Source organism: Panthera tigris, chromosome A2 (genome assembly GCF_018350195.1).
Source record: "Panthera tigris isolate Pti1 chromosome A2, P.tigris_Pti1_mat1.1, whole genome shotgun sequence".
NCBI lineage: Eukaryota > Metazoa > Chordata > Mammalia > Carnivora > Felidae > Panthera > Panthera tigris.
The window spans coordinates 30,064,516-30,077,794 of NC_056661.1; the positions used below are offsets into that span (position 1 = coordinate 30,064,516).

General features: G+C 45.3%; 1 protein-coding gene across 15 annotated transcripts in view; it reads right to left on the minus strand.

Annotated features, from left to right (window-relative positions):
• The window catches only part of CADPS (calcium dependent secretion activator), a 475,617-nt gene that overhangs the window by 176,130 nt on the left and 286,208 nt on the right, over window positions 1-13,279 (minus strand). For all 15 annotated transcript variants that reach the window (XM_042979336.1, XM_042979338.1, XM_042979339.1 and 12 more), the window contains one exon: window positions 9,373-9,512. In XM_042979336.1, coding sequence (XP_042835270.1) covers window positions 9,373-9,512 — 140 coding nt within the window. The remainder of the gene's footprint in view (window positions 1-9,372; window positions 9,513-13,279) is intronic.

Consider the following 13,279-nt stretch of genomic DNA (forward strand, 5'->3'; position numbering starts at 1 on the left):
TGGGAAACTAGAGCAACCTTTGTAAATGTTTCCGATGAGGTTTTAAAACACTGCATAAAGACATGCAACCCATCACCAAGTTCTTTGGGTTTTCCATCCAAAATATATCTCAACTGTTTCCATCCCCACTGCTGCTCCCCAGTCAAGCCTCCAAGATGTGCACCTGGGCCACAGCAACAGGCTCCTAACCCGTCTCCCTGCTTCACTCTTGCCCACACTCCATGCACTACACAGCAGAGAGTGACCTTTTTAATGGCTAAGTCAGATTGTTAATACACTCATTATAGATCAGGATAGGAAGCGATGGAATAGGTTTTGACCAGGGTAGAGACATGATCATATGGCTGTTTAAGATGGTTCCAGGGGCTGCTGGATGGAGAAGGCACTGTGGATGAAGGGGGCAAGAGAGAAGGCAGGGAGATCAGCAAGGACCTGGTGGCAGTGGTCCAGGTGCAAGAGATAGCATGGTGCCTGGACCAGGACTGAGGCCATGGCAGTGGTTAGATGGCTGGTAAGTACATCAGCCCTGAGGCCAACATGGTCAGCTCCACCGTTGATTTGATTCCCTCCCCAGCTGCCATCCACTGTCCTGGCCAGTGCTCTCAACCTTCTCAAAATAATATATTCACATGTTCATGGCAAACATTGACATCAAAAGGAGGTGTGGCCAGGGCTAAAGAGGAAGAGGGTTCACTGGACTGTAACTGTTAGCATTATTGTCTTCCGGTTCTCATTACGATGGTTACTCTGAGATGCTGGGCAAGGCGCTTAACTGTCTGGTGCCCTGGAAAAGGGAATGGTTCTTCTCCTGAAGGGTTGTTGTGGGGATTAAATGAGATGATTCTTGTGAAATAGGAGCACGAGGCACAGCAGAAAGTAGATACACAATAAATGTCAGCCTTATTATAAACTATCTCTGTGTACAGAGCAAAGTGTATCATTACTAGTAGTAAATAATAGCTAAATATGTGAAAAGAAATCTCCTCGGACATATGGACATAGGAAAACAGATGAAATGAAAATCATATGAAGAAAGTGGGTGAAAACATTTGTATTTGTAGTAATGACTGGCAAGGTTATAACAGTCTCCTACTTTTCTGGAATTATATCTGGCAGCTACTACCCATTTTCTTTTTCCCCTTTACTTGAACTCACATAGAGAAATTCAGAACAGTTAACACAGACACTACATTCGAAGTTTGTAGTTTTTTTAACACTTTTTTTTAATGTTTATTTACTTTTGAGAGAAAGAGAGAGCGAGACGGAGTGTGAGCAGGGGAGGGGCAGAGAGGGAGACACAGAATCCGAAGCAGGCTCCCGGCTCCAAGCTGTCAGCACAGAGCCCGAGGCGGGGCTTAAACCCACGAACCATGAGATCATGACCTGAGCCGAAGTGGGACGCTCAACCTACTGAGCCACCCAGGTGCCGTTGAAACTTATCATTTTAGTTGATGGAAATGAAAGCAGGAAAAGGAATTCACTAAAAGCCACAGAATATAACTCAAACTGAAGCATAATAAAATACTAGCTACTGCTTGATGAAGTTTTACTAGTATGCTGTGCTGTCTCAGGCACTTTACTCAAATTTACTGTACCTACCCGGAGGGGGTAAGGCCTGGAGTCTGGAGCCATGTCGCCTTGGTGCATGGACCCGACACAAAGTACATGCTTATGGTTAGGTACTTCATTACATTATTATTCCTATTTTACAGGTGAGGGATCTGCACTCCAAGTAACCAGCTCAGGATTCCACAGCTGGTGAACGGAACAGCCAGAACTGAAACCCGGAGTAGTTTGGTTCTAGAGTACCCTTTCCACTGCACTATTCTTCGTTCCATTTTAGACGAAGGACTTAGGTTTCTTTTAAAAAAAAAATTTTTTTTTAAGTTTCTTTATTTATTTTGAGACAGAGAGAGACAGAGAAATACAGAGAATTTATTTCTGTATAAATAAATGGGGGGAGGGGCAGAAGAGATGAGAGGAAGAGAATTCCGAGCAGGGTCCGCACTGTCAGCGCAGAGCCTGACACGGGGCTCGAACTCACAAATCTTGAGATCATGACCCGAGCCGAAATCAAGAATCAGCTGCTAGGGGCGCCTGGGTGGCGCAGTCGGTTGAGCGTCCGACTTCAGCCAGGTCACGATCTCGCGGTCCGTGAGTTCGAGCCCCGCGTCAGGCTCTGGGCTGAGTTCGAGCCCCGCGTCAGGCTCTGGGCTGATGGCTCGGAGCCTGGAGCCTGTTTCCGATTCTGTGTCTCCCTCTCTCTCTGCCCCTCCCCCGTTCATGCTCTGTCTCTCTCTGTCCCAAAAATAAATAAAAAACGTTGAAAAAAAAAATTAAAAAAAAAAAAAGAATCAGCTGCTTATCGGACTGAGCCACCCAGGCGCCCCCACGAACTTTTGTTTCTTTCCTGAAATGAGAACACGAATTGCTATTCCAATTGGACTTTTCCGGTGAAAGCCTTCTGAATGGGAAAGCTGAGTGGGATCGGAGAAAAAAATCAACAATCCTCCTTTGCAAAGTATCAGTTGGTTTGCGTGAAGGAGGGGCTTTCCCTCGGAGGTTTTCCTCAGAATTTATTGCTAATTTGGCACATACCAGAAGGTGTCAAAACCGAGAAAAACTGAGGGCTGCACTGTATCATTTCTGTCTAGTCAGCTCTGCTCTGTATTCTCTTAGGCTGAAACACGCTCAGGAGACAGGACACAAAGTACCTGCAGCAGATGGGAGTTCTGTCATTGTAGATGCACAGGTGGCCTTCCCCTCAAGCTCCTCACACTACAGACAGATCTATCTGCATGGGCATTAGTGGCCCTCGACTCTCTCTTCGGGCCATCGGGATGGTGGCAATCTGGATTTACAAATAAATCAGCGTTCCAGAGTCGAGAGCCAAAGTTTAGCCTGGTGGTTGTATCTCAGACTCGGGGTGGAAACACCTGTGTGGGAGTTTGGACCCTGCCACCAAGTGCCCTTTGGCTTAGCTGCCTGTGCCTCCGTTTCCTCGGCTGTAACATGGGGACAGTGTGCCAAGTTGTTGTGGGGGCTGATGGGGACCATGCACGGTGGGTGCTTAGCACAGACTGGCGCATAGTAAGTGCTCGGTGACGTTAGATAATATTGTGGCTTGTCATTATCCTTACTAGTAGCAGTGGCCGTAGTAGAAATCGTAGTCTTAGTAGAAAGACGTCCCTGTCAGTTTCATTCTATGAGAGGCCAGAGTGAACTACAAACGACAAAACAGAGGAAAGAGAAAGATGCTCTTGGGTCTTCCATGGCCCCCTGGCTCCAGCATCCCTGGGTCTTGGGACTACTTGGCAGGGCAGCACCCATGGTGATGCTTGTAACTTGTCACATGTATAAAAAACGGGACGGTCTTCCTCCATCTGATGCTTGTGAGTGTCGATGAATTAGTAACTCAGTTCTATTTATTAAACATCCCCTGGGCTTAGCACTAGGTGTACACATGGTGGGTGATCCATAGCTATTCATGGGGAAATGTTTTATTGTACGTCTTCTCCCAGGATGCCTGGGGAGGAGCAGCCAGGGCAGGGAGAAGAGTACGGGCTCCCCTCAGGACCTCTGCCAGAATCACTTGCCCCTGGACCCCTTACAAAGGGGTAAGGATGGCCGAGAGGGACATGGAGACCAAGGATAGGTTGAGGTTTCAGTTTGGCGGGCTGTGGAGCCAGAAATTATGCGTCCGACTTCGGCTCAGGTCATGATCTTACAGCTGGTGAGTCTGAGCCCCGTGTCAGGCTCTGGGCTGACAGCTCGGAGCCTGGAGCCTGCTTCGGATTCTGTGTCTCCTTCTCTCCGCCCCTCCCCACTTTGTGCTCTGTCTCTCTGTCTCTCTCAAAAATAAATAAATGTTAAAAAATTGAAAAAAAAAAAAAAGAAGAGAAGTCACATTAAGACAAAACCAAGATTCTTTCTGGAGGCATCTCTCCCTTCCTTGGAGAGTGAGTGAGAGCATGGAGGGTGCAAAGACTCCAGATGCCTGAGGCTTCTTGCCACAGCCCAGCGGGAAGATGCATGGACTGGGGAGAAGCACCATAAATGAATGATAGCAAACAATGGTAACAATAACCTCCACCACCAGCTGTTCCACAGCTGTAGCCCTTACCACGTATCAGACCCTGTTCTAAATACTTTACATGTAGTAACTCATTTAACTTTTCACAACCTTATGAGGCAAAACTATCATGACTTTATGCCGAGCAAAATGAGGTCCACAGAGGTTAAGCAACTTGCCTACAGCTAGTAAGTGGTTACTGCCAAGGATTATATCCTAAGTAATTGACCTAATTGGCATTTACAGACAATAATACAACAAAGAACATAAAACAGAATCATAAAAATGTTCAGTTAGTCCAAAAGAAGGCAAAGAAAAAAAAAGGAAAAAAAGAAAAAAGAGGAAAAGGGAACAAAGATCAGAGAGAACAGAAAAAAAGCGAGATGACAGATAGCAATTTTTTTAGTGTATGTTTATTTTTCAGAGAGAGAGAGAGTGTGCGCACACACGAGTGGTGGAGGAGGAGAGAGAGAGGGAGACACAGAATCCGAAGCAGGCTCCAGGCTCCCAGCTGTCGGCACAGAAGCCAATGCGGGCTCAAACCCATGAACCACAAGATGATAACCTGAGCCAAGGTCAGACACTTTACCAACTGAGCCACCCAGGTGTCCCAACAAACAGCAATTTAATTTAAACCTAACTGTATCAATAATCACAATAAATACAAATGGGCTAAATATCCCAATTCAAAGGCAGAGATCTTCAGATTGATTTCAAAAAGTTAGAGTCAAATCCATGCTGCATACAAGAAATGCACTTTGACTCTAATGGCATAAATTAAAAATAAAAGGATGGAAAAGATTTACCATGCTAACATTAGTCTTTTAAAAAGCTGGAGGGGGGGCTGTATTACTGTCACACAAAGTAAATTTCAGGGCAAAGAATATTACAAGGGATAAAGAACAGTTCACAATGATAAAGGGGTCAATTAATCAAGAAGTTACAATAACCTTAAATGTTTATGCGCCTCATACTAGAGCTTCAAAATAAATGAGACAAACATGGACAGAATTGTAAGAGGAAACAAATCCACAACTATAGTCACAGATTACAATACTTCTCTCTCAATAATTGATAGAAAATCAGGAAGTATTTAGAGGATTTCAACAACACTATCAGCTAACTTGATTTAATCGGCATTTACAGAAAGTAAGCCAACGAAGGAGATAAAATGGGACCCTAGAAATATTCAATTAGGTCAGTCATGGTAGTCTTGTTTGAGAGTTTACATCAATCGGAGCAGTGTCTTGGAGACTTACAGGGAAGAGAGAGGAATGTGATAGTTGGAAGAACAAGACGTCTAAAGCAACAGCACAGCTAAGAAAATGGAAGAGGAACGGGGATTTTAAGAAGCATGGCTGCGACATATAAACTGTATCCCTTGCAAGTTCTGTTAAAGCATAACAGGAAAATCAGATTTGCTGTAAATTACTCCGGGTTGGGGCACGGCAGTTCACTGAATGAAACCAAAGTGGAATCAGGGGAGCTCTCTATTTCATTCAAGTTTGGGTCCTCCATTTAAGGTCGAACCAGAAGGAATAATGTAATTCTAGACACAGCTCCAATGCTTACTCTCACTTGGGCAAGACTGTTCACCACCCCCACGTCTGTTTCCCATATATGTAAAGTGGGAATTCATTCATTCACTTATTCATTTATGCAACAATTAGATTAATTTATTGGGCTTTTACTACCTGGTAGGCCCTGTAATAGCTACTTTGAACAAGGGAGACAAAGGTCCCTGATGACAAGGAACTCAGAGTCTAATGGGGAAGAGAGACGACAAACTAATAAACAAAGAAATATGTGATGTGTGAGTTGATGATGAGTGCTCTGCTGAAAATAAAGCAGAGTAAGAAAGAGAGAAGACACAGGTGGGCCAGGCATTCTGACATGGCACACAGACATGCAGAAATCAGGGTGAACCAGGTGGAAAGTTGGGTGGGGGAGAAGAGGCATCCAAGGCAAAAGGCATCCAAGGGAAAGGTGGGGCCAAGGGCCCTGAGGTGGGGGTGCACGTGGAGGTGGGGAGGAGCAAGGAGGCCACTGTGGCTGGAAGCGTGATCAAGGTCATATAGGTAGTGGAGTTTTTATCAGATAGGGCCTCGTAGCCATGGTAACAACACTGGCTTTGACTGTGAGATGGGGAATCATTGGAGGTTTTCCAGCATTTGAGTGGCAGGATCTGACTTGTGTGTTAAAAAAATTACTCCGGCTTCATGTTGGGAGACAGACTACAGGGAAGGAAGGACAGCAGGAGGGGGGCTGCTTAATCAGTAAAGGCACAAGTGAGGGAGTTAAGGGTTCAAGGCTTGGATCCAAATGGTGATATAGTGGTGGTGAGGAGAGGCTGAACTCTGGATTTCTCTCAAAGGTACAGTGAATAGAATTTGCTGATGGATGACATGAGGGGGTGAAAGTGAAAGAGAAATGTCAAAGATGACCCCAAGATTCTTGGTCCGAGCGACTGGGTGAAGGGAGAGGCCATTTATTAAGATGGGAGGATAATGATATATAGTCCTTGTGAGGCTGTTTCAGGGAAGAAATGAGAACATGCGTGTGAATGCACTTGCTGAACTTGAAAACACCATATGGAGGTAAAATATGAAAAATAACTCTCTGAGGAGCTGCTTATTGTCAAATAGGCCCAGATACTCAGGTCTTAAGGCCCCAAAATAGTGTTGACTTTCTCACTAACATTTTTCTGCTCAATAAGGAAAGTTATTCTGAATGTCCCAGTCTACCAACAAGGACTAATTTACAGCAATTCTGATTTTTCCTTTTATGTTTTAATAAACATTAAAGTAGATAAAATTTATAACCTCAGCCATGCTTCTTGAAAATTCCTCTCTTTCTACCATTCTTTAAGCTGTAACACTATTCTGATATTTCTTTCCTTCCCTACACAATGGGGCTCGAGAAAGCTTTTTTAAGTTTAAATGAAAAAAAAATTGTAGTCCATAAGAAACTCTTTTAAATTTCCTTGGGTCATCCCTTGTGGAACTAATTTTGTCCACCCCTGATTTAGGCCACAATGGGTCTCTGGCAGTGTTGTTAAGAAAGCTATTGCCTACTTTTCAGGGCTACTTTAGGCTTTCCTAGTATATTTCCTGGCAGATGGGTAATTTTTACATGGGAGTCTAGAAACACGAAATAGCTGTGGAAACTGTCAGAAGTTGAGTTACATATTTCTTCTGTCATCTGCAGGGTCAAGATAGCTTGAAATGTCTCAATAATTTTACAAATGAACCAGAAGAAAAAAAATTACTGAATTCAAATCAGTTAGTTCAGTTCCCAGCAGCATAAATGAAGAGAATGTGGGAGATGGGAGTGTGTCCCCTGGGGAAATTACTCGGTATGTAAAGTTTGCTGTGGGAATTAAATAAGGGAGTGCTTGTGAAACTCCATACTAGGTGGGGTGAGCTGCTGATCCTATAAGGAAGTTTTTTTTTAAAAACTGAACTTTTGAGGACAGATACATCCAATGATATTTTTGTTCTGTCTCTCTCTTCAGTCTGTCCTACCCTCCTCATTTCTCTCTCTCTCTCTCTCTCTCTCTTTCCCTTGCTCACTCTATCCTGCTCATGCTCCTGTTCCTTTAGCAAATAGTTACTGAGCATTTATGAGCAAGTATTTTTGCAAAAGATGAAGAATGTTTTCCTGTATGCTACAAAGACCTAACAGAATTCTCTGACCCTTTGTCTTGCAACTGGGATGTTTACATCAAGGGGGAGAAATTCCACTTAACATTTGGAATAGATGCCAGGAGTATGATCAGAAGGAGGAAAAGGCGACTTCACAAACATTTCATGACACATCTTCATGAGATGCTAACGTAACTGGGGAGAAGCTAGCTGCCCTTCATCATGATGGTGGAAAAAAGACGAAATGTGTAGCAAGGGTCTGGCTCACTCTCCCACAGCTGTCCACTGGCCGCAGGCAGAACAGCTGTGGCAAAATCCCATCTCAGGCTCTGGGAACAGCCTGGTCTCAGGATAATGCTATCCAAATTCTTCAAATCCGTGCCAGAGCTCAAGGGCAGTACGGGGTCTCCAGCTTGTTGGGAAACCTTTTCTTTCTCTGGGGTTCCCCATGCCTGACTCCCTCTGGTGCCCTGATTGGGAGGTACCTATCTTTTCTTGAAACCTTGAGCTTTCCATGTTCCTTGGAATACCAAGGCACTAACTCCCTACAACATCATTCTTTACTTCCTGATCACATGCTGCTGTGGTCTGCTCATGTGCTGGGGTGTGTACTTCCTGTCCTAACCACTCTCTCCTGGACCTCTTTAAATGCTTCCATTTGAATGTGTCTTACTCACTGGCTAGTCCCTGGGTTTGGGTTTTTGTAGCCCCTAAACCTCTAGCACTGTAGAGCACTAAGCCTCTAGAATTACAATCAATTCTCAGTTTTCATTTCCATTTTATGACTTTAAACCATCTCATGAATGCATACACCCCAAAGAGATTTAACGAGATGTTTCTAGAGGAGCTAAGCAGAATGATAGCTAGTGGCAAACGGTACGCGCAGAATAATTGAAAAACAATCCATTCCCTTCTGTTGGTTAGACATTCCCCTCTTCAGTGATATGGCCCAACTCCTTTCTAAGTGCTTGCATTTACTGAGAGAGTGGTGTCCAAGCAGTTTAATTGAATAAACCATGGCATTACCCAGTTGTCAATGAAGATTTCCTGTACAAATCATTGGTTTGATCTGTGAAATGAAACTTATTTCGTTTATTCTTTTTATGCTACTTGAAATAACTGCTCATGCCTCTCAACCTTAAGAACTGAAAATGATCCTATATTTCCTATGTTTTGGTCATTTTTTTAAAAAGACTTCGCTGAACACTACACTCTAACACTGATTTAACGTTAACTGTTTGAAAGTCTCTTGGACGTGGTTGTTAAAGAAGGTGAGAGAGAGTGAATCATAGAGTCTGAAAGATCTAGATGCCACTGAAAGGAACACAAAGCCAATGAAACCTCCTAAACCAGAATCACTTAGCATGCTCGAATCGCACTGGAAATCCTATTAGAAAAAAAGAAGGAAATCAATCTATTTTGGCAGCACAAATGCACATCCAGTAATCATAAAAATTGAGGTTTGTAGTAAATATAAAAATCAAGAAGTTTTATAAAAGTGTTATAAAAAGTGAAGTTTATAGTAACCAAGAATCTCTCATGAATCCTTTATATTTCCTTCCATGCAGTTCTCTGAAGATCAGCTTTTCTTTTTAAAATTTTTAAGAAACGGATAAAAACCTCTCCCAAACTACCACTTGGAGAAGAAACACTTACCCAGAATGCTTCATGTTTTGAGGCTTATCCATTCGGACAGCAAGTTTGATTTTGAGGTCTTGATCGGGGCAGTTTTTGGAGACTGTCATTTTGTGCCACTCTGACTGTTTGGGGCTGTTTGGGGTAGGGTGGAGAATAACCTGTAGGCGAAAAGGACATCCATCTTAGCCAGAAAGCGGAGACACTGTTACAGGCGTGTTGTTTTCAACGAGAAACTCTGCTGCTGAGAAGCTGTGCGTCTTGCCCAGCTCCCAGGGAGGCGTTTAAATGAAACAGAGCCTTGGCCACAGGACTGCAATTCAAGGCTTCATCTACCAACCGTGGCTGCCTCGTGCCAAGCAGAGACCAGCCAGAGGGCAGAAATGGTGTTCTCTTGCTCTCCTCTCTCTCCCTGGCTAATTCAGGAAAAGTAATGATCATGATTTCGGTCACTCTGCTTGTGCATCTTTCTGAAATTCCGAAGTCCCAAAGCAACCCAGGACAGACTCAGGGTCATCATCCATATAAGAAGGCGGATGTATGAAAGAAAGACGTGAGAGATTACACAGTAGAGCACCTCTCGTCCGCTCATTTTTCGCTCCTCAGGATTCCTTCCCCTGTCTCAGGAGGAGGAAATCTCTCAAAGGCCATGGGGAACGCGAAAGGGACTTTATGGGATGGATGAGAAATGAGAGGCCTAGGGAAGGGAGGGATCTGGCTGACAGTCAGGCATTTACATAGACGGTCACACGCATGGGGCATCTCCTCAGGTAACAAACACCGAAATCTGTCCGGGTTTGAAAGGAAGCCCACACAGCATGAAGGATGGGCTCTCAGAAAGTGTCTTTTTGACCCTGCGCTGCCGAGATGGGGCTCCAATGTGAGGTTCTGTCTCGGAGGCTGCAAGTGAGGCAAGGAGCGGATAACTCGGGACATCTGCCTCTTCATTTTGCGACCGGAGTTCTCAGGAGCCACGTGAGGTCTGAAGAACACGCACAGGGGCAAGAGTGGAATATCTGGAAAATCCCCTGGACTGAGGGAACAGGAACTAAATGCAGGCACGACAAAAGCTGGGCCTGCTAAGATGTGCTTTTGTGGTGGCCGTGGGCCCCGATTTGTTGCATGCTGCTCTGGCTCTGTTTTCAAAGCATCTCCTTTCTCTGGGTGCAGGGGGAGGCCGCCTCTCTCCTGGGCTTCTTTCACCTCTGCAGGGGGAGGGGAGGGGTTCGGAGGCTCGGAGGCGGACCCTGCGGCCTTCCAGAGGCTGCCAGCCTCACTGCCCTCATGCGCCAGGCTGTAATGTAGAGGGTGGGAGCATATGGCTTCCTGTGGGGCGGCACAACAGGAGCTCGGGGCAGAGCGAGCCGGTGCGGCGGAAAAGCAGAATCGGCCCGCTCTGATAGGCCTCGTTGGTGCTGAATTTTCACCCCTTCTCCCTCGGGGCCTGACCCCTCCCCGCACCCCCCTCCCCCATTAAATTCCCTGACTCTGATGAAAGAAAATTCATCCATTTTTGCTAAACACAGAATTTGAGTTTTCCCAATGTCTTATGTATGACATGATGGACATACCAGGCCTGATTTTTCAGACCAGACGCTGCTCAAGTTTTTCTGACCATGCCTTGTGCCCATAAAATATACTGAGCAAATAGCCCAATACCTGTAAATATATTGCGACCAATATAAAAATATATCACCATCAATATATAAATATATAAAATATCATTATATATCTATGTAAGTTATATAACTAGATATCATTATATTTATATTTTATGTTTACATTATATACATTTACTTTGTATTAATATATTAGCTTATTACATATATCATAAAATACACACAAATACAGAAGTCTTAAAAATGAGCTACGGATAAAAACTATATATATATATATTTTTTTTTTTTTCCCTTAAGTTTATTTTGAGAAAGAAATAGCATGAGTGGGGGAGGGGCAAAGAGAGAGGGGGAGAGACGGAATCCCAAGCAGGCTCTGTGTGGTCAATGCACAGAGCCCAATGTGGGGCTGGAACTCACAAAACCGTGAGATCAAGACCCGAGCCGAAATCAAGAATCAGATGCTCCACTGACTGAGCCACCCAGGTGTCCCCAAAACTGTATTTTTACATGTCTTGCTAATTGTGGTGGCTTGGAACTATTATTAGCTATATTTTAAGGTATCATATATATTTAGGGCAAGGCTCATTGTTAATGATACTAGATGTAAGTCTGTAGTTCACGTAGTCTTTTGTTTTTTTAAATTTATTTATTTATTTTTAGAGAGAGAGAGAGGGAGGGAGAGAGGGAGAAAGAGAAAGAGTGAGCATGAACAGGGGAGGGGCAGAGAAAGGAGACAGAGAATCCCAGGCAGGCTCTGTGCTGTCAGCACAGAGCCTGACATGGGGCTCGATCTCACCACCCTGAGATCTCGACCTGAGCTGAAACCAAGAGTCAGACGCACAAGTGACTGACCTACCCCGGCGCCCCAAGCAGTTCAAGTAGTCTTGTAAATAATTTCAGAACATCTTGCCTGACACCTGATCTTATCTGATTACACTGGCAATGACTTTATCTCATGATGTGGGTGACAGAGGTCCTGCTCAGTAAGGCGATGTCAGCTCCACCATTTTTTTTTGTGTTTTTTTTTTTTGCCAGTCTTGCAATAGTAGTATCTTAAGATTATGGCACTTTTTGGGGCGCCCGGGTGGCTCAGTCGGTTCAGCGTCCGACTTCGGCTCAGGTTATGATCTCACGGTTTGTGAGTTTGAGCCCCGCATTGGGCACTGTGCTGACCGCTCAGAGCCTGGAGCCTGCTTCGGATTCTGTGTCTCCCTCTCTCTCTGCCCCTCCCCCGTTCATGCTCTGTCTCTCTCTGTCTCAAAAAATAAATAAACGTTAAAAAAAAATTAAAAAAAAAAAGATTATAGCACTTTGTAGTAATCTTTTTTAGACCATTTGTTCATTTTGTGAGGGTTGCTTTAGTTAAAATTGTATCATAAAATGTATAAATTCATGTAACTGGTGCCAGAAGAGTATAATCTGTTGTAGGATGCTGAAGGCAAGTACGTCAAGGTGCCACTGGGGGTGGGGGTGGGGGTGCACCTCTCCTTCCCCTCAAGAGAACGCCTGTCCCTATAGGTCACTCCATATCCTGTTCCGTTTCCAGGGACCCCAGCATTTGGGAGATGGAGGGAGGTGCTGCCCTTCCTAGGGAAGCTGACCCTCTCTCCTGAGCCAGTCTGGCCTGAGAGGTGAAGGGGGTGATGTGCTGGGAAGCAAGGAGGGGGAGGGGCTGGGAAGAGAAAGCCCAGCCAGGGCCAGAACAGCAGCAGGCAAGCCCCCGAGCCTCCTTCTGCTCCTGCCCACTTGGCAAAATCAAAGCAGGAGCCTCGCTCTGGGCGCCCGGAGCTCGTTAACAGGACTTCCACCATATGGATTCTGGGCGTGTTTCCCACCGGCAATATGGCGTCCATTCGCCGACACGAATGACCACAGCTCATTACTGGCCGCTCCACAAAGACTTCCTCCGTGTGGTGGCTCCCCGGGGAGACTTCCTCTCCAGGGTGGATGGAGAGGTGAGGTCACTGCTGTTCTTCTCTATCTTCGCCCCCACCCCACCATGTGCCCGACGGGTCGACGTCTCCTTTGTATGTGTCAGCCCTGCTGAATTATTAGGGTCCTCCTGGGTGCACGTGAGCCCTGAGTAGTCCAGACACCTCATCTGGACATTCCAGGCTGCTAATCAAGCACTTTGTCATCTCAGCCGAGACCCATGTGTGCTGCGCTTTGATGTGGTGATGCCGATGTGGGAACACAACCCACTCTGCGCAGTAAGCAGCATGCCGGCCAGCCCCAGCTTCTCTTAGTTACCTGGCCGCACAGGCAGGTCCTTGGGCGGGGCGGGGGGCGGGGGGGGGGGCTGTTTTAAC